Source organism: Lissotriton helveticus, chromosome 11 (genome assembly GCF_964261635.1).
Source record: "Lissotriton helveticus chromosome 11, aLisHel1.1, whole genome shotgun sequence".
NCBI classification, from domain to species: Eukaryota; Metazoa; Chordata; class Amphibia; order Caudata; family Salamandridae; genus Lissotriton; species Lissotriton helveticus.
Genome location: NC_136072.1, coordinates 1,041,748,661 through 1,041,774,445, shown reverse-complemented (window position 1 = coordinate 1,041,774,445; position 25,785 = coordinate 1,041,748,661). Strand labels below are relative to the sequence as shown.

Sequence of the window (25,785 nt, the reverse complement as noted above, 5' to 3'; positions counted from 1 at the left end):
CAGTGCAAGGACACAAATAAAGGATCCATGCTATAGGGGCCCCATAAACACCAGTATAGGACGAAACGACCACAGAAGCGGAAAATTAAGAAGCAAGCAAATATGACTGACAACAAAGCCAGCCAATTGACAGGATCTAAGACCACAGTAAACTAAAAATAGGTCTTTCGAAAGACAGCGTGTGGTTTGTCTTAGGTAAAATCTCAAAAGGATAGCCACAGATGAGCTAATATCAAAATGCACTTTTAAGGCTATAACATTTTACTATAAAGGGTCAGTAAAGGCTAATACCAATATAAACAACATAGAATTTGCAAAAGGATCCCTACACCTGCGAAATATTACTACAATATATTTTTTAAATTTCCTTTATAAATTAGAAAGGCTTGGCCAATTTCAGTTCCAACAACTAAACCGTCAATTTTCCTTACCAGATAGTGTTGATTGCTCGAGTGTTATCACCAGTGTGTACAAAGGCAAATGCCTTGATCCACACAGAAAGCCAGTCCAGGTTTGGAATGCTCTGAATGATGTTAATTGTCATGGATGCCACTTCAGCACCTTTCACAGAAAGGGACAGCAGCCCTATTGCAAAAGAAAAAATGCACAGCAAGGAATCATATCCCACAGTACTCACTCTCAAATATCATTTAGGAACAAACAAATTATTATAACTTGGCTTTTAAATTTTCTTTTTTTAGACTAGGTGCATCAGTAAAATTAAAATAGCAGGTAAATATGATGAATTTAAAGAAAACCTTACGTTCTTGATTTCCAACCACATTGCTTTGTCATAGAAGACACCAGCAAGAAAGAATGATCCAAGATTGTTCTGCTTGTATTTTTTATGTTTAGTAATATTGCTAAAAAGTGGATTTCTTTTGCATTTTGTTTCTCCCACTTTTGTTTGCTTGGCATAGAGATCTAGTATTTAAAAGCACGTTTTCACATTTGATCAAATACATTTTAAATTACAAATCTTAGAATGCAATGCAGGTTAAAAAGGCAGACTGGCTGAAAGTGTTACACTAGGTATGGGTCCAACTGGTAGATGTGAAAATGCACACAAATGCAGGAGCCTTGCTTCCTATGCACATGAAGAGTGCATAAAAGTAGCATGTGACAAGCTAAAAGTATCAGCATTCATACATTTAGAAATGAGAGGTATAAATTAATCTTTGACTACTCAGAACTTTAAAAGTCCCACAAATTAGCACTTCGAAGGCAACAGCGACCTCCCCTACAAATGTGATAATATTTAGAAGGAAACACGTTAATCAGTCCTGTAAATTAGAATTCTGAAAAAGCAGGAGACATTGCGCATTTATGAGACGATATGCGAAAGGGACGGAGAGTGGGACAGCATGACGGAGTCTGAGATCTGGTGATCCACACAAAACACAGAATAATTATGCATTGCAGTCTATCAGAAGTGTACTGTGCACGCACCCAAAGGGAAAAGCATTAAATATCCTGAAATATTACTTCTTTAAGTGAAATGTGTGTTATATGCACTGCAATAAAAGTAGCATATTTTGTTAACACAAGACATCAAAACAGAACATAAACAGTCATACGAAACACTTCTATGGAAAACAATTGCACACAGAAGACTGACAACTTCAAAGTTTGTTGCCATAGAAAAGGACTAAGAATTGTAGGAAATCCACCTTTTCTGCGTGGTCACCTGGCTTTAGAACTCCGTGCATTTGAACCCTGCTAACCAGTGGAAAAGTGCCTGCACACCGCCTTTAACGATGGATTCATATCTGGTACATTTAACTTACCCATAAGTCCCTAATATATGGTACAATATGAACCCAGGGCCTGTAAGTTAAATGCTGGACTGCAGCACCTATTGTGCCATCCACTACAATGGCAGTGCAAACATGGCTTCAGGCCTAACAGTGTAGCCTAGCTGTAGCAGTATACAAAACGCAATGCGACCTGTCAAAATAAATCCTTTTGACAGGTCAAAATGTTTCTTTTAAATATTTACAAGTCACTGCTATGTAGGCCTTATAGCCACACGGAATAGTGTAGGGTATTTAAAATTAGGACATGTAGGGCCACATGTAGGTAGCTTAATACCGGTCGGTAACGGCCGAAAATCTGTAAATTTGCCGTTACCGACTGGTATTTAGCTTTTTCTAATGTAGTTGGCTGGATTTAAGGATTCGGTAATTTACCGATTCGTTAATTTAAGGAATCGGTAAATTATCAAATCCCTAAACCTATGTAGGGAGCACTCAAGTGAGTGCATTTTTGATTTAAGGATTCGTTATTTACCACCAACTACAAGTTGGTGGTAAATCTCTAAAACCTTTAAAAAAGCAATTTTGTGTTGTTTTTTTTTAAAGTGCCATGTGGCAGACATACATGCCCTTAGGGCATGTATGTGGGCCACATGTGCACACATGCACGATTCAGGGGTGCAACAGGGTGTCAATGTGACACCCTGCCACCCTTGAATATGTTCCCCCTATTACCAATTCAATATTTACCGAATCAGTAATAGTGAATGGCTTGCCATTCATTCCTATGCGCCTCCAGGCGCATAGGATGAATGGGAATTACCGAATTGGTAAATACCGAACATTACCGAATCGGTAAAATTTACCGAATTTTTACCGACATGCTATTTACCGATTCTTAAATACTGAATCGTTAACATTCGGTATTTAAGAATCGGTAAATAGAGATTACCTACATATGGCCCATAGAAATTTAATTTCAACATGTTCTTACAGGGACTAGGACCCACAACTATACATCACTGTGGCAGGTCTAGCTGTCCTATGCAGTAGTAAACCAGAGCACAGATTAAAATCTCAATACTACATCACAGGAATCGAACTAGTTTGAAAAATAATTTCAACAGCTATTTTTGATAGTTACTAAAAATCCGATTTAATGATGAAGTCATCTTTAATAAATATTAAGGGAAAGTAACTTTTACATAGTTACCTTTTCTCTTCCTGATTTTCCTGAAAGCCTCTTTGGAATTTCTCTCCAACTTCTCCCAGCAATTAATTAGCATTTGAATAGGTGTTAAGTTGTGAAAGAGAATAGTTCACTGTGATTGACAAGTCGACCTGCATGGGCAGGTGTAGGAAGCTAGCTCTTTATATAATACACGAAAATGAGGTATGTTGTGCAAAGAGTCCAGGGGTTCCCTCATGGGTGGACATGGGCTTGCTCTTCTAGGGGGTAGTGTGGTTGAGCAGCCTTAGATTTATAAGAGAGGATTGTTAGACATCTGCAAAGACACACAATAGTCAATAAATTATGCCACCGACTCAATAAGGAAACCCACTCCAAATAACATTTATCTTTATGTGTACATATACACACATATTTTGTATTTAGGCACCAGAATCAATACGATCCCGTAAGTATGTTTGGCAAGAGAAATACTTTATGTTTTAAGAAGTAGAGACTTGGTGCATTTTTCAGAAGCTGCAATGTTGTCTGACGGAAAAACAAATACAGCATTGAGGTACAGTACAGCAATTTACAAGACCAATCTCCTGGACTTAATTTGAATATGGGGCAAGGCTCAAGGCAGCACCAGCAGGTCCCCTCCAGCGGCACTAGGGCAGCCAAGTGCAGTGGTGCAATACAGTGTTGGGGGCCCAATGTTAGTCAACGGGGATCGGTCTGCGGGGAAAGAAGCTGCAGGTGTGGACTGGGAGGCCAGTTGAGTTGAACTCACAGGAGCAGTGGCGTCACTGGGGTTGGTGTCACCCGGTGCGGGTAACTCATGGTGTCACCCCCTCACGACTTACCGCATGGACCACCTCTGTCGAAATTTACGGCGCTAGGTACTGTCTTACTCCCTCTAGCTCCCTCTCTCTGTCTAGCTCCCTCTAGCTCCCTCTCTCTGTCTAGCTCTCTCTAGCTCCCTCTCTGTCTAGCTCTCTCTAGCTCCCTCTCTGTCTTGCTCCCTCTAGGTCACTCTCTCCCTCTCTTACTCCTTCTAGCTCCCTCTCTCTCTCTGTCTTACTCCCTCTAGCTCCCTCTGTCTCTGTCTTACTCCCTCTAGCTCCCTCTCTCTCTGTCTTACTCCCTCTAGCTCCCTCTCTCTCTGTCTTACTCCCTCTAGATCCCTCTCTCTGTCTTACTCCCTCTAGATCCCTCTCTCTTACTCCCTCTAGCTCCCTCTCTCTCTCTCTTACTTCCTCTAGCTCCCTCTCTCTCTGTCTTACTCCCTCTAGCTCCCTCTCTCTCTTGTTTTACTCCCTCTAGCTCCCTCTCTCTCTCTGTCTTGCTCCCTCTAGCTCCCTCTCTCTGTCTTACTCCCTCTAGCTCCCGCTCTCTTACTCCCTCTAGCTCCCTCTCTCTCTCTTACTCCCTCTAGCCCCCTCTCTCTCTGTCTTACTTCCTCTAGCTCCCTCTCACTCTGTCTTGCTCCTTCTAGTTCCCTCTCTTTCTCTTACTCCCTCTAGCTCCCTCTCTCTGTCTAGCTCCCTCTAGCTCCCTCTCTCTGTCTTGCTCCCTCTAGCTCCCTCTGTCTCCCTCTCTCTGTCTTACTCTCTCTAGCTCCCTCTCTCTCTGTCTTACTCCCTCTAGCTCCCTCTCTCTGTCTTATTCCCTCTAGCTCCCTCTCTCTGTCTTATTCCCTCTAGCTCCCTCTCTCTCTGTCTTACTCCCTCTAGCTCCCTCTCTCTGTCTTGCTCCCTCTAGCTCCCTCTGTCTCCCTCTCTCTGTCTTACTCCCTCTAGCTCCCTCTCTCTCTGTCTTACTCCCTCTAGCTCCCTCTCTCTGTCTTACTCCCTCTAGCTCCCTCTCTCTCTGTCTTACTCCCTCTAGCTCCCTCTAACTGTCTTATTCCCTCTCGCTCCCTCTGTCTTATTCCCTCTAGCTCCCTCTCTCTGTCTTACTCCCTCTAGCTCCCTCTCTCTTACACCCTCTAGCTCCCTCTCTCTTACTCCCTCTAGCTCCCTCTCTCTCTGTCTTACTCCCTCTAGCCCCCTCTCTCTCTGTCTTACTCCCTCTAGCTCTCTCTCTCTTACTCCCTCTAGCTCCCTCTCTCTCTGTCTTACTACCTCTAGCTCCCTCTCTCTTACTCCCTCTAGCTCCCTCTCCCTGTCTTGCTCCCTCTAGCTCCCTCTCTCTCTATCTTAATCCCTCTAGCTCCCTCTCTCTGTCTAGCTCCCTCTCTTCCTGTCTTACTCCCTCTGTCTCCCTCTCTGTCTTACTCCCTAGCTCCCTCTCTCTGTCTTACTCCCTCTAGCTCCCTCTCTCTCTCTGTCTTGCTCCGTCTAGCTCCCTCTCTCTCTCTCTGTCTTACTCTCTTTAGCTCCCTCTCTCTCTGTCTTTGTCCCTCTAGCACCCTCTCTCTGTCTTGCTCCCTCTAGCTCCCTGTCTCCCTCTCTGTCTTACTCCCTCTAGCTCGATCTCTCTCTCTTACTCCCTCTAGCTCCCTCTCTCTGTCTTGCTCGCTCTAGCTCCCTCTCTCTATCTTACTCCCTCTAGCTCCCTCTCTCTGTCTAGCTCCTTCTATTGCTGTCTTACTCCTTCTCTCGCTGTCTTACTCCCTCTAGCTCTCTCTCTCTGTCTTACTCCCTCTAGCTCCCTCTCTCTTGCTCCCTCTCTCTTACTCCCTCTAGCTCCCTCTCTCTTACTCCCTCTAGCTCCCTCTCTGTCTTGCTCCCTCTAGCTCCCTCTCTCTGTCTTACTCCCTCTAGCCCCTCTCTCTCTGTCTTACTCCCTCTAGCTCTCTCTCTCTTACTCCCTCTAGCTCCCTCTCTCTCTGTCTTACTACCTCTAGCTCCCTCTCCCTGTCTTGCTCCCTCTACCCTCTCTCTCTATCTTAATCCCTCTAGCTCCCTCTCTCTGTCTAGCTCCCTCTCTTCCTGTCTTACTCCCTCTACCTCCCTCTGTCTCCCTCTCTGTCTTACTCCCTAGCTCCCTCTCTCTGTCTTACTCCCTAGCTCCCTCTCTCTCTGTCTTACTCCCTCTAGCTCCCTCTCTCTCTCTGTCTTGCTCCGTCTAGCTCCCTCTCTCTCTGTCTTACTCTCTTTAGCTCCCTCTCTCTCTGTCTTTGTCCCTCTAGCACCCTCTCTCTGTCTTGCTCCCTCTAGCTCCCTGTCTCCCTCTCTGTCTTACTCCCTCTAGCTCGATCTCTCTCTCTTACTCCCTCTAGCTCCCTCTCTCTCTGTCTTGCTCGCTCTAGCTCCCTCTCTCTATCTTACTCCCTCTAGCTCCCTCTCTCTGTCTAGCTCCTTCTATCGCTGTCTTACTCCTTCTCTCGCTGTCTTACTCCCTCTAGCTCCCTCTCTCTCTGTCTTACTCCCTCTAGCTCCCTCTCTCTCTGTCTTACTCCCTCTAGCTCCCTCTGTCTCCTTCTATCGCTGTCTTACTCCTTCTCTCGCTGTCTTACTCCCTCTAGCTCCCTCTCTCTCTGTCTTACTCCCTCTAGCTCCCTCTCTCTATCTTACTCCCTCTAGGTCCCTCTGTCTCCCTCTCTCGCTGTCTTACTCCCTCTGGCCCTGGGACCCAAACTGCTGGGCAAGTGTCAGTGAAACCAAACTGCAAGTTAACAATGCCATTGCCTGCCTGCCTGCCTGGTATATGCATAACAGGGTTTGGTTTGGTTTCGACTTTCATCACAGAACAACAATGCAAACCCAAACCCTTGACTATTTGACTTCTGTGACCCATCCATTCCGTGCACGTGAAGAATGCAGATGGCGGATGGTGCCCGTAGCTACGGCGGGCCGGGGTGCGGTGGTGGCGCGCTTCTTGCACTAAAGCAGGACGCAGGTAGACTCGTCACTGTAAATTGGTGTCACCCCCCAGATGGGGTGGCACCCGGTGCGGTCCGCACCCCCCTAGTGACGCCACTGCACAGGAGGGTTCACAGCTTGCAATGCTAGGGGACGTGGGGACGCAGGTGGTACTCTTCTCCCCAGGCCAGGACGGCAGGGTGCAGAGGATCTTTGAGGTGGCGGGTTTCTTCTTCTGGGAGCACTCGCAGTTCAGAGGGCCTACAAACATAGGCTGCAGGTGTCATGGGGGAAGTTCCAAGAGGGGAATCCAAACTAGACTCTGGTCTCTTGAGGGCATGGGGACCATGCTGACACCGTTGGCCCACTTAGACTCGAGCTGGGGGCTTGGGTGCAGTGGTGTTTCCAAAAAGGTGCAAGTCCAATGCATTAGAGCAGGCAATCCAGCACCCTATTATGGTAGGAACTTGTTCATAAGGAATCTTTTTACTTCCAATTTTTAAGCAACCTTGGAGATACGGCTGACCTCCTATACAAGCGACCGGCATACAAGAAGCTACAAGTCGTCCTTCCTGCAACCGCCCAGCTGACCAGTGGCGACTGGAATTGGACAGAACCCTGCTGTTGGCCTCTGTCTATAACCATGTGGGTCTTTAAGTACTTCCTCTGGAGCCCCAGGTGGCTTTGGAACTGTAAACCAGTAGTAGACTCTCATTGGTGCTTTGTGCTACTCAAAACTTTAAAAATGTATATCTCCAGATCCCCTTATTGAACTGTTGCCAACTTGGTGCCATTTTGTTTATTAACGTGTACTCAATTTTTCAAATTAACTTCTGGATTTTATTGCTTTGCATTTCAACTTTATTACTGTTTTAGTACTGTATAAATGCTTTACACATTGCCTTGTAGTTAAGCCTGAATGGTCTGTGCCATAGCTATCGGGGGGGGGGGGATTGAGCTCAGGTGATTTATTGCCTTTGAGGGTTCACCCTAACAATGGTTATGATTATTGTTTGAGGTGGGTAGTCACCCACCGCAAATAATCCAATTTCTTAAATAAATAATGCAGGCAATTTGGAGAGCCAACTGAAGCATTTTATTTTGAACACTCTCCATCCAAATTGAGAACATACTAAAGTTTCTTTCTTTAGCATTTATGAATTTATGTGACTGAGCCACACAGGGGAAAGTCTGATACAAGTCTGGAAACTAATAGGAATGCAAAAACAAAATCACTCTGTTTTGTGACAGATTTATAATCAGAAATAAGGCGGACTGAGAATGGTCACTCATTGCCCTGTTATAAAATCAGAAAGGGACATGAACATTTGTTTCAGCCTTCTGAATGCCCACAGGATTAATAGGCTGCAGATGAGACTGTATTCCTTGAGTAATTGAACAGCATTTGTTTGGAAATAAAAATTAAATATTTTCTACAACATATGCAATAGCAAAGATAATCCCAGCCTCTATTGAGGTCCCTTACTTTCAAATGTCTTGCAGAACTCAGTGGAATTCTTGCCTTACTAACGTCATAGAAGAGGGAGGGAGGAAAAAGAAAGAGTGAACATTCCTAGACATGGACTTCAGGTCATTTTCACAACTAGTAAGCATTATTCTGGGTGCAATTGGTAGCCCAAAAATAGGTCTACAGTGTTTTTAAAGTCCCCATTTGTTAGGCATCTATCACCACAGGTTGAAACAAAGTTATAAAACATAGTAGGTATCCTTAAAAAGAACCCTGGCCTACATTCTAAATATAAGGCATACATTTCACAACGGATCTCAAATGTACTTTTGCAAACACCTACCAATATTTATAAGAGGACAGAGTAGATTGAAAGAATTTTAAAAAGAACATAGTCGAAGAACACTAACAGCTATGCATTAACACCATCCAATCTTGCTTACATGTGGCGGTAAGGGAGGACGGTGGCAGAGTCTCCCCAGACCCGCTTGGCGCCAGTAAGCACTTTCAGAGCGTAAGACTGTGCACTGCACTGTTTTAATTGTTGCAACGTGGAAATTTAAGAACTGATGTTATTTTAAAATTGATTACAAATTTTAAAGGCACTCACTGTATTGTTTGCTCACGCTGATTCCCGGTGACTTTAGGGGCATTTGGGGCTCACTTGAACTCCGAGAAGTCTGTGCTAGATATTTCAGCCTGCCCGCCCTGGTCCGACTCGGTAGCCAATACCGTTGAGCGGAGGGCGGGACAGGAAGAGCCAGACACTTCCTACAACTCGAGCGGTTAGCGCTCTAGCTCTACAGGTGAAAGGGCTATTTAGGCAGCGAGGAGCGGACGGCTGATTGCGGTAAGGGAGGACGGTGGCAGAGTCTCCCCAGACCCGCTTGGCGCCAGTAAGCACTTTCAGAGCGTAAGACTCTGCACTGCACTGTTTTAATTGTTGCAACGTGGAAATTTAAGGACTGATGTTATTTTAAAATAGATTAAAAATTTTAAAGGCACTCACTGTATTGTTTGCTCACGCTGATTCCCGGTGACTTTAGGGGCATTTGGGGCTCACTTGAACTCCGAGAAGTCTGTGCTCGATATTTCAGCCTGCCCGCCCCGGTCCGACTCGGTAGCCAATACCGTTGAGCGGAGGGCGGGACAGGAAGAGCCAGACACTTCCTACAACTCGAGCGGTTAGCGCTCTAGCTCTAAAGGTGAAAGGGCTATTTAGGCAGCGAGGAGCGGACGGCTGATTGCGGTAAGGGAGGACGGTGGCAGAGTCTCCCCAGACCCGCTTGGCGCCAGTAAGCACTTTCAGAGCGTAAGACACTGCACTGTTTTAATTGTTGCAACGTGGAAATTTAACAACTGATGTTATTTTAAAATTGATTACAAATTTTAACGGCACTCACTGTATTGTTTGCTCACGCTGATTCCCGGTGACTTTAGGGGCATTTGGGGCTCACTTGAACTCCGAGAAGTCTGTGCTCGATATTTCAGCCTGCCCGCCCCGGTCCGACTCGGTAGCCAATACCGTTGAGCGGAGGGCAGGACAGGAAGAGCCAAACACTTCCTACAACTCGAGCGGTTAGCGCTCTAGCTCTACACGTGAAAGGGCTATTTAGCCTTCTCGTCGCTCTGAGCGCACAGGGGAGCGCCTAAGACAAGCCAAAGAGAAGCCCGTCTGCGCCCGTCCGTGACCGGACGGGGCCAGGGCACTTACATCTACAGACCTAGGATATCGTCCCACCACTCGGGTAATTTATAGCTCACAGGTACTTGGAGGATTACGAAATACCCCTCAGTGGGGATGCAAAGGGGTGGCGGATACTAGTCTGGAGGGCCCTTTCTCTTGTCGCCGTTACCAAACCCAGTTTCGGACTCATTTTGATGACATTGATCTTGTTGGTTGTCATCCAATACCAACAATAGGGGAGAGCGATAATGTATCACTGGGGAGCAAGAACCTGCTCTGCAACATTAGATCGCTATCAAAACATTCCACCGAGGTTTGGGAACTTATTTCATCTGCTGAACCTGATCTATGTTTTCTAACAGAGACATGGCTGAAACCCCACTCGGTCCCTGCTATAACTCTAGGAATCCCGACTGGGTATAAAATAGTCAGACTAGATCGCCCCACTAAGACAGGGGGTGGGATAGCAATTGTTCACAAACAAGAAATAGATATCTCCATCTTAGATGAACTCTGTACCTCAGAACTAGAATTGCTAATTTTTAAAATTAACGTTGTACCCAAAGGCAGCTGGAAAGGAGCATTGGTATATCGCCCCCCTGGGCCTTGTGGCAATTACTCCATCTCACTAGTGGAAGCATTGGCCCCCTATGTAAATAAAGACAGCGATTTCCTACTTTTGGGGGATTTCAATGTACATAGTGAATTAAAAGAGTGTAAAGAGGCACAGCCCTTATTGACTGATCTGTCCTTATTGGGCCTAATGCAAGCGAATAGTGGTCCGACACATCTAGCAGAACACACATTGGACCAAATATTGTCTAATTCCCCCTTGATTAATTGCCTACCTCCAATACAAGTAAACTGGACTGATCACTTTATTGTGGAATTTTATACTCCTAACATCAGCACATCTCCCTCATGTCCAATGGCTCTGCCTAGTAAACGGAGACAATGGCATAAAATGACCCAAGAAGCTTTCTGTGAAAGGTTTGTGGAACCTTCCTTCACTCCCGCAGAGGGCATTTAGGCGGCTCTGACCAAATTTGAAGGGGCAGTTGTAACTGCAGTGGAAGCTACTGCCCCCTTGAAGGTGTTCAAACCTCGTCCTGCACACAAGCAGGAAGTCTGGTTTTCAGAACATTTAAGGTCCTTAAAACAAGTCGCCAGAAAACTTGAAAAGAAATGGAGATCCTCCCATTTGGCTGATGATAAGAACCATTATTGGGAAGCCCTCACTTTATACCATAAAGCGATTCGTACGGCCCGCAAGAATCATATTGCGTCCCAACTTACAGCTGCTGGAAATGCGCTGAGGGTCCTATACCAAATCCTCCAATCATTTGTTAAACCACTGGCTTGTGAGAGCTCTGAGTTAGCGTCACAACAATTATGTGATGATATCTCACAGTTCTTTTCCAAAAAAATAGATGGGATTTATGAAAAAATCATCAGCTCCAACCTGTCCTTCTGTGGAGATAAATCACGACCACAAATCGAGGAAGAACCTCACCCCACCACCCATACCTTAGGTATATTTCCTCCTATTTCTATTGAAGAGGTAGCATCTCTATCTAGTCAGATCAAGAGTGGGTGTCCAACTGATATCATTCCAGCGAGAATAATGCCTATGCTTGGCAAGCACTTAGGTCCTAGAATCCAGAGACTTGTAAATCTCTCCCTGACTGAAGGTGAGGTCCCCAGGGAGTGGAAAAAGGCTCTGGTAAGACCAATTAGAAAAAACTAACTCTACAATTGCATGGACAGACCGGTCTAATCTCAGACCAATTTCGCTGCTACCGTTCTTGGGTAAACTCATAGAAAAGTATGTAAACCGACATCTATCTAATTACATCGAACAAGCAGGAGGCCTGGATTACTCTCAATCCGGCTTTAGGCCGAAGCACAGTACCGAGTCAACCTTACTGTCAGTTACAGACAATCTGCATATGTATCCGGACAAGGGCTACTCCGTTGTGCTGATATTATTAGACCTGTCGGCAGCGTTCGACACTGTGTCAGATAACATCTTGACAGGTCGGCTGGCAAACATCGGTCTTGAGGATAAGGCTCTGGCCTGGCTAAAGAGCTTTTTAAACAACCGAACCCAATGTGTCACCATGGGTGAATATCGCTCTGAGGAGGTAGAGATTTCTAAGGGGGTGCCACAGGGCTCCTGTTTGAGCCCAACTCTTTTTAACATCTATGTGGCACCCCTGGCTAGAATTATGCGAGCCTTTGGTTTCATCCCAGTATCTTATGCGGATGACACGCAGCTCCTTTTTCCCTTCAAATCTCTCACCACCGAGGTTAAAACCTCCTTCTCTCAGGGCATGAAAGCTGTGGCTCAGTGGATGTCATCAAACTGCCTACAGTGTAATGTAGGCAAGACTGAAGTCATGCTGTTTGGGGAGGCTAAAATCCTATGGACCCCGGACTGGTGGCCACAAGATCTCGGGCCAGTCCCTGACCCCAAACATGTCGTGAAAAACTTAGGAGTTCGACTAGACCATGAGCTCTCGCTGAAGCAGCACAGCAACTACATTGTGGGCTCATGTTTCCACGTCATAGGCCTTCTACGCAAAGTGTTCCCCCTACTCCCTGATAGCATCAGGAAAACATTGGTACAGGCTCTTGTCCTCAGCCGTATCGATTACTGCCATGGCCTGCTGTTATCCGCAAATGAGGGAGTATTAGCTAAACTCCAAGTTGTACAGAATACTGTGGCCCGGTTGGTCTTGAACGCCCCTCCTAGATCTGCGTCCAAACCTCTTTTAGACCAACTTCATTGGCTCTCGGTCCGACAAAGAATTAAGTTTAAGACATGCTGCATAATTCATAAGAGCTTAAACGGATTAGGTCCTGCATACTTAAAAAACAAATTCACCCCTTACTCTCCTGTGCGTTCCCTTAGATCCAGCAACCAGGGTCTACTCTGTGTGCCCCGTGTAAAGAGGGCCAGACATGGAGGCAAAGCTCTATCCGTTGCTGGGCCCTCATTATGGAATAGGCTCCCATTAGCACTTAGACAATGTCCAGAACATCTGGTGTTTAGGAAGCGGCTCAAAACTTTTCTGTTTCAATACTAATTCTTTTAAGTTCCCCCCTGACTGTGCTTGTGGTGTTCCTAGGGCGCAGAGATACTCCTCCGGGAGTCGATTCGAGCGCGATATAAACCCGCAAACAAATGTGCTTCTCTATGAAGTACTACCAGTGTCACTGAGAGTCTGTTCATTTTGTCGCTACTTTGAAAACTTAACACTGACACGATTACCTATTTGCTCCAAGTAAAGTATAATGGCATGGTTAGTAGGGACCCACATGCTAAGTTACAGAGCTATATTGTATCTTCATTCTTCATTCTTTATAATGTGCAATGCATAACTACTCAGGTTCTAGTTATACTTTCGTTTTTTGTTGATCCAGTAGAGGTTTCAACTGTATGTAACACACAATACTACGTGCAATGTCAAACAAGCATTGGCATAGCCAATAGGCCTCGCCTTTGGGACCTTATAAGGGTCAGCAGCTGATCGTGCGCTTCCTCTAAAAAGCAATTCTGTAACACACGTTTCCGCCATTTCTTATGCAATCCTGGGCACTTAAACTTCTAGCACAAAAGATTCTGAAGGAGCTGTTTCAAGTGAGGAGAGTGCTGTCAAGTGACAGCCTAGGAGCCTTTCACTTGGTAGCAAAGTCACAAATGGCAAAAAAAGATGTTTTGCATACAGGTGGGCCACAGTTGGGTAGGAGGGTTGAGGTGCTATTTTCCAGACATACCTTGCAAAAAAATTCTAAATCAATATTTATATCGATCATACAGGGAGGGAACGGCCTCCGTGGGTCTACTCTCTTGCTTGTTAGGTTTCATGAGGGATGTCCAACGTTAGTACACAACACAACAATCCTTCCGCAGATTCATGGAAGTCAACAACTATGTAAGCAATCACTGGCTAGATTCGATGTACGAGTTTATTTTTCTACTGTGAATATCCTGAAAATGTGGCATGGTTTGGGCCTAGGTGGACCAACATCAGGCAATCATCTGGAAAGAACAGCTGGTGAGAGTTACTATAAACGGAAAATGTGCAAACTCGGTCCCTGTTTCAAAGGCATTTCTTATGTGGCATTTCAAAGACTAGACTTTCTCCCAAAAGCCAACACCTGTGTTTTCCCACGTTCATTATCTGTTAGAGAATTGCAACAACAAAAAAACGGCCTGCCAGCCCATAAAACAGGCCCACAGATAGCCCAAAAAACATGGCTCACACACTGACAGTTCACACCAGCCCTTCTGGCACTGCCAAATGGCCCTAGCAGCCAGTCCAGTCCTGCCCATAACCACGGATCCGGGTTCGTACACAAGGCATCCGCCATCATCCCTTACCTCGCATCCCACCGCAGTCTGCGCCTCGTGCTCCACGACTGCTGTTTAGTCTGACACTGAAAATTAAATCCAGAACTTTTGCTCTTACAGCAAAATAGCTTCCTCCCAACTCACCAGTGTCTGTGTGTGGCAGGACTGCTGTTGGTCTGAACTCTTTAGAAAAAAAACACTTGGTATGTGTCAGCCATGGCTGTTTGTGATTCAAATCAATAAGTGTTATGCTACGCGGTTTAGAGTGAAAACGTGTTGAACCAATTCGGATGGTTCAATCACATCTCAATCCAGTAATGTCCCTGCCCTTGGTCCAGTAATGTCCCTGCCCTTGGAGTCTTTCGAATAAGCAACCAGACAGAAAGAGAAAACGGTCTGAAAAGATGGTGGTCCCGCATGTTCATTGCCCAACACAAACGGAAGCAGGAACCATAGTGACAGGACCATAGCAGTTCAAAAAAGAAGACCGTGAAATGCGGGCCCACAAAAGTGAACGCCATCTGTTTCCAATTAACACGACCGCGAGACAGGCAAATGTAAACAAGCGTGGGCGTGATAATTGGAAACAGATGGCGCCACTGCTCACTCCCGAGACACATAGGCAATGGGAGGGGGCATTTAAAGATAAGGCGGGACATACCCGAGCTTTTGCCCATTTGCATGCTTTCTTTTGTGGAAGCCTTAGGCAAATGGCCAATCAAATGCGTGGCAGTAAAACATTTTTTTTAAAACACGAGCAAAGCTGTGGGAGTTGGAAGTCCTTACAATAAGCCTCGCAGAGCAGCGCATGCACTCTGGCTCAGGCTAGACTTTCAGCCAAAAAAACCAATGTATGTCGTAATCGACAATAGTAAAAAAAGAACTGAGCATCCTAAATGGATAGGTCATGTGGCTGTGTTAAAGGAAAATTCGTTAAAAAAAAGCTTCTTTGGGATGTGAATAAATGTAATTCATTTTAAAGGGAAACGCACGAAAAAAACCATACAAACTAAGGAACCAGCAAAACAGCTGAAGGGAATAACAAACACTGATTACGCCTTTTATGAAACTGCTGCACAACTAGCTCCTTCACAGCATTGTTGCATTGACTAGAATTCCACGTCCATTTTAAACAACAAGTTAGGCAATTATATGTACAGGAAATACCGAGCATTTGCCTCAAACAATGTAAATGCAAATGCAACAGAAGAATCATGTTGCATTTACTGAACAAGCTGGTTCTACCAACGACAGAAGGTAAATTGGACAAGGGACTGGCCCAGAGATGAGCATAGTGTCAAGCAGCAGTTTTCACCAGTTCTCTTGTCCGGAGGTATCATCCATCTAATTTGGAAACAAATGTAACTAGAAAGAAAATGTAATACAATTTGTGGTCGGCATATGTATAGATAAATGCACGCTACAATTTTGGAGTCTGCAATTGCGCATAAGTGAGAATAAAGACAGACAATGGTCAACAGGTCTTTTCTTTTCCTTGAGCAAGCATTAGGCAAGTGGAGAAGAAGATGTACCTAGTATGGCATCAAGTGCTAACGGGCACTGTCTCAGTACTTCCTTGTAACTGGTAACAGAAGACCGCTCCTGACCAGCTTTCTTGTACAAGTTTGCCAACATCATGTTAATCTGCAATGCAAAAAAAACATTTATAAGATCATCATAGTAAAAAAATGTGAATTGAAGATTTACTACAAACTTGGCACAGCAAGGTAGCAGTGAGTATGCTCCATCACACCTACATCCCACATGGTGTTTTGAACCGGCCATAAATGGTGAGGAACAGAGCTGTACCCAAACAGATGATATGGGGGATTTAAAATCCTAGCTCAACTAAAACACAGCAAATACATCTACCAATTTCAAAAGGGCACAAAGGTGGCCCACAACTGCAAAGTGATCAGCATAGTTGTAATAGTTTAAGGGTTGCTTACCATTTTTTAAATCTAGATACAAAAACGGTAGACCATTATAAGGGACCATCTTTGAAAGGTACATTCCACGTTATTAAAAGTAGCACAATTCACTTGTCGACAACTTTAAGGAATTATGTGCCTGCTAATAGGAGACAAGGAAGAAAAATATACCTTTTTTTTGTATAGCGAACTTTAAACAAAAACTTCACATAAACCAGGAGATTACGCCAGCATATATACCAGCATACAATAAATATTAGTTCAAACAATACAGAACAGTAACCAGCCATTTTAAACACATTTAAAGGTTGCATCCGTCAATTCGAATCACAGAGGAGGCATCATTGAATAACCGAGTAACAGGCACAACCCTAGTCAAAACAAATTCAGAAAAGCAATGCCATTACAACATCCATTCAATGAATTTCAAGCAAATTTTTGGATGTTTTAAGACTTGCTGCTGTAAAATGAATGTGAAAATCTAAAAGGTTAAACCTGAATGTTGAAGTTAATCCCAATCTAATTATCAAACTTTGGGCCCTATTACGATGCACTCGCAAACTGCTCCAATCATCCATCGGAGACTTTCCGACAGCACAGTTATATGTTGGTCGGATTCCTTTCTGAACACCCCATTAGGGTCGGCAAGGAATCCGAACAGTCAGTTTGATTGCTTTCAGACAGGCTCAGAGATCCCGTCTGCCAGTCGGAATGCGGCCAGTAATCCCAAAGGCGTCTCTTTCCGCCCTTGGGATTACAATACCTGGTTTCGGCAGCCTTTCTAGGCCGGTCTTTCTTACCCATTAAGGCTGTCAGACCTCGACTTTAGGGGCACCTATGGCTGTTGATCTTCAAGTGCCTGCCACGGGGTGCAGGGATGAACTGCACCTACTATTGGAAAATGGTAGCATGCATTTCGGCTGGAATACATGCTCCCATTGTAAAGTATAGGAATGCGAACAAATACTGTTCAGTCGCAACATAATTAGTCTGTCAGGACCGCCGACCGGGTGTCGATCGGGACCGCCGACCGGGTGTCGGTCGGGACCGCCGACCGAGACAATGTCAACCAGAAGAAACTCTGCCGACATCCTAATAGGGCCCCAAGAGTAATAATGCTGCATTAGGTATTAAGAAGTGGACAAGGAGTACGGACATATATATGTCGGCCGAGCAGACCACATAAAGTAGCAGAGGGTGCCCCAAAAAATTCCATAAAAACTGGTGCCCATGAAGATGGCACTTTGGACTGGACATGGGCGACAACACACAGCAGTCCACTGCACATACCACACAAGGCACTCAGACTCGGGGGCCCACGGACGCACTGCCCTAGCGATCATCAGTGAGGCCCAGTCATTACTGTTCCTTAGTTAAGAACAAAGCCGCATAAACCACAGCGACAAGGCACTGGTGGCAAATACTAGTTTACGCGAACCGCGTGGAAGGGGGGGTGGCTTTGTTGTTGACAGCAATGCTTGTACCTGTTTGAGATCAATTGTTTGCGGATATATCAAGCAAAACTGTCTTGTGCCGACTGTTTAGTTAAAAAAAAAAAATACATCCCCCCCCCCCCAAAAAAGTGATGCTGCATTTCCTTGTTTACAGTCCCAATATAACATTCCTAAAGGATATTGCACTCATTTCATAAAGCAAATCTAAACAGTTAAAAACAAGTACATTTCGGTTCTAGTAAAATGCAGTTACAGTAACTCAGAGATCATAAAACTCACTTCGACACATTGAGGGATTGTGATGATTGAGGTTACAAATAAACTTTAGATTAGAGTAGTGCATTTATGCTAGCGTTATACTAAAACAACGTTTTTCTTCAAAATAATACAAATTCAGTCATGCAAGCAGTAGGTTTATCAAGAAGAGGTCCCAACGACGGCTCTGATCAGTGTTTATTGGCTATTGATGAAAAACAGTGACACTTTTATCCAAATCTGCTTGTGTGACTTAGCCCCTCCTACCTACACCACTGAATTAGCCAGTTGTGTTCCAACATATAGCTAAGAAGGTGTGATATGTGCCAGGTTTTCAAAATATATACATAAGATATATTTACCTACCCTATATCTAAATGGAGTCCATTTCAGAAACTCAGTGGCCATGCTATAAATCTGGGATGGGCATGTCTCAGGCCTAAATTGAACTTTAGCAAAACACACAAGATGATGGACGGAATGTTGCACAATGGAAAAACATTCACCCCCAGTCACAGATCTGGGTTTAATCCATCGTTATTTTGCTGACCAAGCCACCCCAGTTCAGACATGGCCATATGCAAATCAGTCTTGACCCTGTGCCTCATGGGAACAGTCCAGCACGAACTGCCAAGCCATGTCTTCCCTGGACCGGAATCAAGCATCCTAGGACCGGTTTCTGGCTATCAGCCGTTTTGCTGGTCACCCTATGTGGGAAGGGTATGCCCAGACGTGGGTCCCGTGCTCACTACGCAACTGGAGGCAAGCTATCCTGGCTGATGACGGCTGATAGCCAGAAACTGGTCCTAGGATGCTTGATTCCAGTCCAGGGAAGACATGGCTTGGCAGTCTGGACTGGACTATTCCCATGAGGCACAGGGTCAAGACTGATTTGCATATGGCCATGTCTGAACTGAGGTGGCGTGGTGAGCATAATAACAATGAATTAAACCCAGATCTGTGACTGGGGGTGAATGTTTTGCCATTGTGCAACATTCTGTCCATCATCTTCTGTGTTTTGCTGTTCACCCTATGTGGGTTTTGCTAAATTGAACTTTAGGCACGACTGTCTGAACATTCATTCAAGCTTAAAGTTTGTTTGTCACTGCATCCAGACAACAAGCATTGATAAAGACAATAAGTATGACTTTAACGTACCAACAAACTTAAATACAGGCATACTCAAATGCTGTTTACATGCACTGTATACACAAATGTTGGTTATCACATTAAAGCCTGTGCTACTGGCTTTGCCAATGATTGGAAAAAGTAGCGACAGATAGTGCTTTCTGAGTAGAATGCATATAGGAGAAAAATAACTGAATGTGACAAACAGCATAGTTGAGTTTATTTTACAGATTTAGAATCCTCTTCTGCACATCTAATGGAAGCGCTTCCTGGAGGGTAAAATGACATTGCCAGCTGAAAGCATAAGGCAAGAGATTAATGCTCCTTTGGGTGGAGCCATGCCAAACACCACTCCATGAATATTTTAAAGAGTTTCTAAAAATATGACAGGCATATGTGAAGCCAGACTTAAGCATTTGCAATGCAACAGGTCTCGCATCAGTTAGAGTTATTGGCATTGTAATAAAATGTTTTGTTTGTTGTGTAGTTAATGTATTTGACAGATAAAGAGCTGCGTGTATGTGTGGAGTAAGTATGTGTATTGTAGCTTATGTTCAGTTAGTGCTGGTGGCAATAGGTGTATGTAGCAGTAGTGTGCAGTGTTTGAGTATTGCAATGAATAGTTGCTGTGATATAATAGCATTTGTAGCATTAGCAAGGGTTGCAATAATATGTTATAGTATCAGTTGTAGACAGTGTAGTGTTGTAATAAGTAGTAATGTGTTTCTGTATATTAGTATAAAGTGTAGTATTTGTTTTTGAGCGCTGTAGGCATGAGTGTTGAATATTATAGGTGCTATGTGACAATTGCTGTGGTGACATCCATTGTGACAGGCAAATAACAAAGGGAAAGCCGAGCGTACAAAAATACCCAGTTCCAAACCACTGCTTAACTAACATCCACAGGGTAGCAGTGTTTCCCAAGAAAAGAAAGCTATGCAAGCCCCAAAGTGTATGTAAAGTCATCCAATAATTAAGTGAAAACTGAAGCAAACCAAGCCAATGAGGAGCAAGGGCTCAAAATGACAGGATGTTCACCAACCAAACATACACAGTTACATGACTCAGATCGGTGCTCCGCAGCTAAGCCTCACAGTCTAAGTGCTCCCTCAGAAAATCTGCCCTTGAATGCTGTCCACCTGCTTCAATGAGGCCTCCGCAACCCCACTCAAACCGAGGGTGAGCCACAAAGTATGCGCTGCACTCCTGCTGCCGTCACAGTTCTTCAACATGCTCGAGGCAGTACAGCATATGAAGTGATAACATGGTCATGCACATCTCAGCAAAGGCCCAACAGTCACAACAGCACCCGCTGTTAAATGCTGCCATACCAGTGCCAGTAAAGAAACTTGCATACACGTCTTGTTCCACTGATTCCTCACTCCAGGTCACGAAGTGCAGTCTTCTTCACCCCCGCTTTCCCACAATGCCATTGCAGGTCTCGAGTTGACACGAGATGGTGCAGGGCACACACGTCAGGGAATGCCTAATGGTCTGGTCGTTAATGAAGATTTACGACTGCCAACCCAACACTTCTCTCAGATCACACATGTCTATTTTGTTACGCTGATTGCCTTGGGTCTTGACGCGCAGGCTTCCCCAAGTCACACGGTAATTACAAGATAAAAAGGCAGTATTTACCTCCTTGGGATAATGTTGATAGGGAGCTCTGACCTTATATGTCTCGTGTCCCCGGTCGTATCATCGCCAAAATTGTAATAATTAAAGCTCACACTCTGAATACCACTGAAGGGTTGAGTTTATTGTAATAAGGAGGAACGTTGCGCCGCTGATTGCAACAACGTATGAGTGCCGTATTTTAAAACATCGCACCACTGATGTAAAACACGATTCTAACAAAAACGCGCCATTACGACATGCGCCACGGAGAGCTAATTAGTGGTATACCACAGCATAGATACTACTTAAAAGCCACACACTAACAAAACAATTAAAACGCCCTGCTCCGCCTATTGCTTGTGTCATGTTATAGGACAGCTATGGTAGCTGTCCACGCGAAAGAAGAAGCACTATGATTGGTCCCGGACAGACCAGGTTTGCCAGATTAGTTAGATGAGCAGCAGTTTGTCACGTTGACACTGCACGAGGAACTGTATACCTCACACAGAACGCCCATCTGCACACACACACATACACACTCGTCTTCCCACCTGCACTTCACTTCCATAGCCCTCTTCAGATGCACTTCTTCGCTTGCCGCTGCGTTCAGGGGTCCTATTTCCTCTCGTCAATGCCCCTTGCCTTCTCACACTCTCTGCTGCTAGCTTCGCCAGAGACCGCCCTCTATACTGGGCTGGTTCTAGGCTACACCATCACTACCCAGCGGCACCATCTGCAGAGCAGCACCAGATTGACCCTAAATCACGCGACGGTTGCACAACCGTATGGGAGAGAGCATTACCAGAAAGGGTGAGAGAGCGTTGCCAGAAAGGGTGATGGCCCCCATCGTCGCCCCCTTGTATGCCAGCCCTGTTTGTTCATTGACCTGCATTCACTCACGCAGGATCTACAGCGCCACAGGTAGCTGGTCTACCTGAAAAGGGGGTTCAGCTGGAAGGGGGGTGCCTCAGCTGATCATGCGCATCTTAGGCAGTATAATGAGTGGATGTCATTATAAAGGACATTTTTCCAAAATGAAACCTTGGCCTTACATGCATCAGCATTACCGGTCTGCTGAGAGACACCACACATCTGCACTTCCTTTGCTTCCATCAGCAGCACATCTCAAAGCAACATTCACCCCTTCAAGCGAGGCTCTGTTCAATCAAAGCGAGGGTGTCACATAAGCACTTATCACATACACGAGGATGCAATCACAGGATGTAGGCCTGGCAGCCTGGGGTCAGGCAGAGCAATACGCACTGAAAAACACCAAAGCTGTTCCATCGATTGCTTCATTCTGTAGTACAAGCGTGCGGTAGGAGTGTGTGGGCCGGGGGAAGACGCCATGCGCGTGCACATCGCTTGTCCGTGCGCGCACATGGTTTGTCTCCCTTCGCTCACCAAACCAACAACAATAGGCTCGCCAAGGCGAAGCAACGCATGCGGTGCGTTCGCTAGACGAGACCTAAAACGACTGTTTACCGTACCTAGATAAGCCATTATTACGAAAACACGTATACCAGTCATGGACTATAATTCGGTGTATTTTGTCATTTACAGACATACTACTCAGGGAGTCATTGAGAATTTGTGGGAAGCTGTAAAAAATCTGGTGAAATTTGCGGAAGTGCAAATCCGTGCATTAAAGCTATTCTGCATTAAGAGAAAGGTACTGCATTCCAAGACTACTTGCATCAAATCAAAATCAAAAACTTGGTGCCAATTCTACACCACTAATTGAGGAAAGAGAAACAGAAATAATGCTTGCACATTTATCTCTAAATTTGCATTAATGTCACACTAAATCGGTTGTGATCATGGGATTATCCAATTGAGGACAAAATATCTGGCATTCTGTAAATGAATATTAGTGGGACAGTGCTTATTCCTCCTAAATGGCAATGCAGCATAGATCTTCTGTACCTAAACGTCATAATGTCATCCTGTAAGTGCTTCCACAAATACCTAAATATGTTCTTTTAACTCTTTAAAGAGGCAATTTATGTGTTACTTGATGTCACAAGGGGCATCTCTGCTATCACCTGGAAACTCCTTCCAATCGTTACCAATAAGGGGGCATTGATAACTGCAGTGAGGGAGGTGAAGACATAAATAACAGGGATCACAAATGGAACCTACAAGTCGCCTTAGAAATGAGGAATTACTTAGAGTTCCTAAGTGAGCTATAAGGAGTTGAGGGGTTCAGGAAAGAGTAGCATTAAGGGGTTTAGGGCTCAGGTATGGGTACTGCTAAAAGTACTAACGGGCTTTTAGGGTTAAAGGAGGGGTAGCATTAAAGGGTAGTTAAGGGTTGTTAGGGCGTAGGGTAGCATTAAGGGGCTTGTAAGGTTCAGGGAAGGGCATTATTAAGGGGTCATAAGGTGTTTAGGGTGACAGCAAGAGTTTTTTGGAAGGGTAGGGTAAGGGGCAGTAAAAGGTTTTTAGATTCAGGTAAGACTAGTGATAACGTAGAAAGGAGTTTTAATGATTTTTAGGGTTCAGGAACAGGTAGTGTTAATGGGTAGTAGGCATTTTTGCGTTCCAGGGAATGATCATGTTAAGAGAAAGAAAAAGGCTTTTAGGATTCAGGAAACTAATTTTTTAATTACAGCAACTTAAATAGGTCAATATATTTAATATATAAAAATATTACATTTCAAATAAATATATTACAAATGTACTTTTAAAAGAATTAAATAAATTTAAATTAATAATGAAATTAACTTTTGAAAGCAAGGAGCTTAAAAAATATTCTCTCCAGCCCCAACATTTTAAAACTAGGGATTAAGAAGAAAAACATCTTTCTCTCAAGAAGGGGGTGGCTGGGACTGCAACAACCCACATTCCTCCTGCCTACTTTCCTACTATCGATGCTGCTGCCAGAGAAAGACACACACCACCATAATAATAAAATTATCTAGGAGACTATAGTCAGTCAAATGTGTTTGACCTAAAGGCCACGCTCTGACAAAAAGATCTGACAACTTGGTTTATGATTACAGCTCTTTGAGGTTAAGGACTTTTTCTGTGTAAGCACACAACTGATGTCAAATCCTAACATATACGCCTGTACATCAAAATGTAGGCAGAGCCAAAGCCTGTCTCTGTAATACTCCTGAAAGCTGTTTTAGGCAGATCACATAAGATAAGGAAATAGCTGCTCCGTTCGGCCAGGCCTAAAAAAAATATTTGTTCTAGCTACTGGATAATTATTTCAACACATTCTAGCTATCATTTAAGAAACTAATCATCTCCTAGTTTTAAAATCAAACTCACAGACGAGACGGTCAGAGTGAAGGTGCATACTCCCCCGAGGTGCAACTCCGAGCCCTCCTCAGAGACGAGACCCTCGAGGACTCCCAGGAGATCGCGTAGCAGAAGCAACTGGAGGGCGCGCTCTCGGAAGACCCAACCTCCCACGGATGGCGAGTCGGGGGGTGACGAGGTGGTGGAGGCCCCGGCTCCGGACCCGTGACGATCCTTCACGCCTTAAAGCTCTCTAATGGACGCCGCCACACGCTTTACTGCAAGAATGCGGTGTGGGGCGAGCAGTGGGTCGGGGGATGCCCATGAGTGGGCGGTCACCACCCCGAGGACTAACAGTAGTTAATCGGGTTACGGGTTAGTTGAAGTTGGGTGGGTGGTTGGTGGGGATCCATTGGCATAGACGGTTGGGGGTCTCCCGTTGGAGGCTGAAGACTGTCTCTACCGCGACAGATACTTCAATGTTACTGAGGTATAGGGTGGGGGGGAGGGGGGGTGGACAACGTTGGGGTTGTGGTGGGGTTTGGGGAGTTGGTGGGGGTTCGGGGGATCTGGGTACGGAGTGGAGAGGAAGGTTGGTGGGAGGTGGGATGGTTGTTTTCGGCACAGTACACTTTCAAGGTTGGTTGTCAGCGCTGGTGTTTGGATGGCCCCGAGGGCTCGGATCTTTGATCTATACACCTATTGATGGCAGGTGGTACACAGGAGTCTAGCCCCACACGGGCGGGGTTTCGAGTGGTGAGCTGGAACGTCCGTGGGATGCTTGACAAAATTAAGAGGGGTGCAGTACTGCAGCTGGGGAAGAGAGAAAGGGCGGATGTGCTATTCTTACAGGAAACTCACCTCCAGGGCAATAAAACGCTTAGCCTCCAACGATATGACTACCACCAAGTGTTCCACGCGGGCTTTGTGAGGGGGGTCACGGGGAGTGGCGATTCTGATACACCATCGACTGAATTACACTCATGAGACGCAGTGGGTGGATGCGCAGGGACGGTTTATATTCATTAAAGGGATGGTGGGTGATGAGCCGATGGTCTTTGGCAGTGTGTATGCCCCACCCCCGCTCCAAGAAGCACTCATTGAGAAACTGTTTGATGTCTGGGCTGATATACCTAGTGTGATGTCTATTGTGGGCGGAGATTGGAATGATGTCATGGATGGGCACAAGGATAGATATAGATCAGATGGGGGGACCATTTCCCATGTTCCCACTAAATTGAGTGGTATGGTACGAGGGATGGGGTGGATTGATGCATGGCGGTACCACCATCCCCATGGCCGAGAGTTTACCTACATCTCAGCAGTGCACAAATCCTTCTCCAGACTTGATTGCTTGTTTGTTCCTAATGGGTGGATGGGAAGGGTTGCTTCTTCATCAATACTCCCGCGTGGCTTGTCGGACCACTCTCCGGTCGCGGTTGATGTCCTTCTTGGTAGGACACGACAGCCATTTCGGTGGCGTTTGTCTGCATGGCAGCTACACCAGGACGACTACAGGTCACGCTTGCGCGAAGCCATTTCTCTGTACTGGGACTGCAACGATCAGCCCGACATGGACGCTATAACCCTCTGGGAAGCCATGAAGCCCGTGCTCCGGGGGGTAGACATCGCTTGGTGCGCGGCGGCGCGCAAGGCCCGCAGGGGTGAGATAGAGGAGACTGCGCGGCGGGTTCGAGACCTTGAGGAAGAGAGTACTGCCGAAGGGTCTGGGGATACCGTTGAGCGGTTGCTACTAATGCAGCAGACATACAACTCTCTTCTAATGGACGAGGCCCGCCAGCTGTGGCTGGCTACACAGAGTAGGATTGATCAGTGGGGGGACAAATCTAGCTCTATGCTATACAGACTCTGTCAGGGGACTTTCCATGCGCAGACTCTACCGGG

General features: G+C 45.4%; 1 protein-coding gene across 2 annotated transcripts in view; it reads right to left on the bottom strand.

The window, feature by feature from the left end:
• Positions 1-25,785, bottom strand: part of ANAPC7 (anaphase promoting complex subunit 7) — a 250,367-nt gene that overhangs the window by 88,614 nt on the left and 135,968 nt on the right. For both annotated transcript variants that reach the window (XM_078667494.1, XM_078667493.1), the window contains exons 4-5: positions 15,776-15,887; positions 432-585 (exon numbers count right to left, since the gene is read on the bottom strand). In XM_078667494.1, coding sequence (XP_078523620.1) covers positions 432-585; positions 15,776-15,887 — 266 coding nt within the window. The remainder of the gene's footprint in view (positions 1-431; positions 586-15,775; positions 15,888-25,785) is intronic.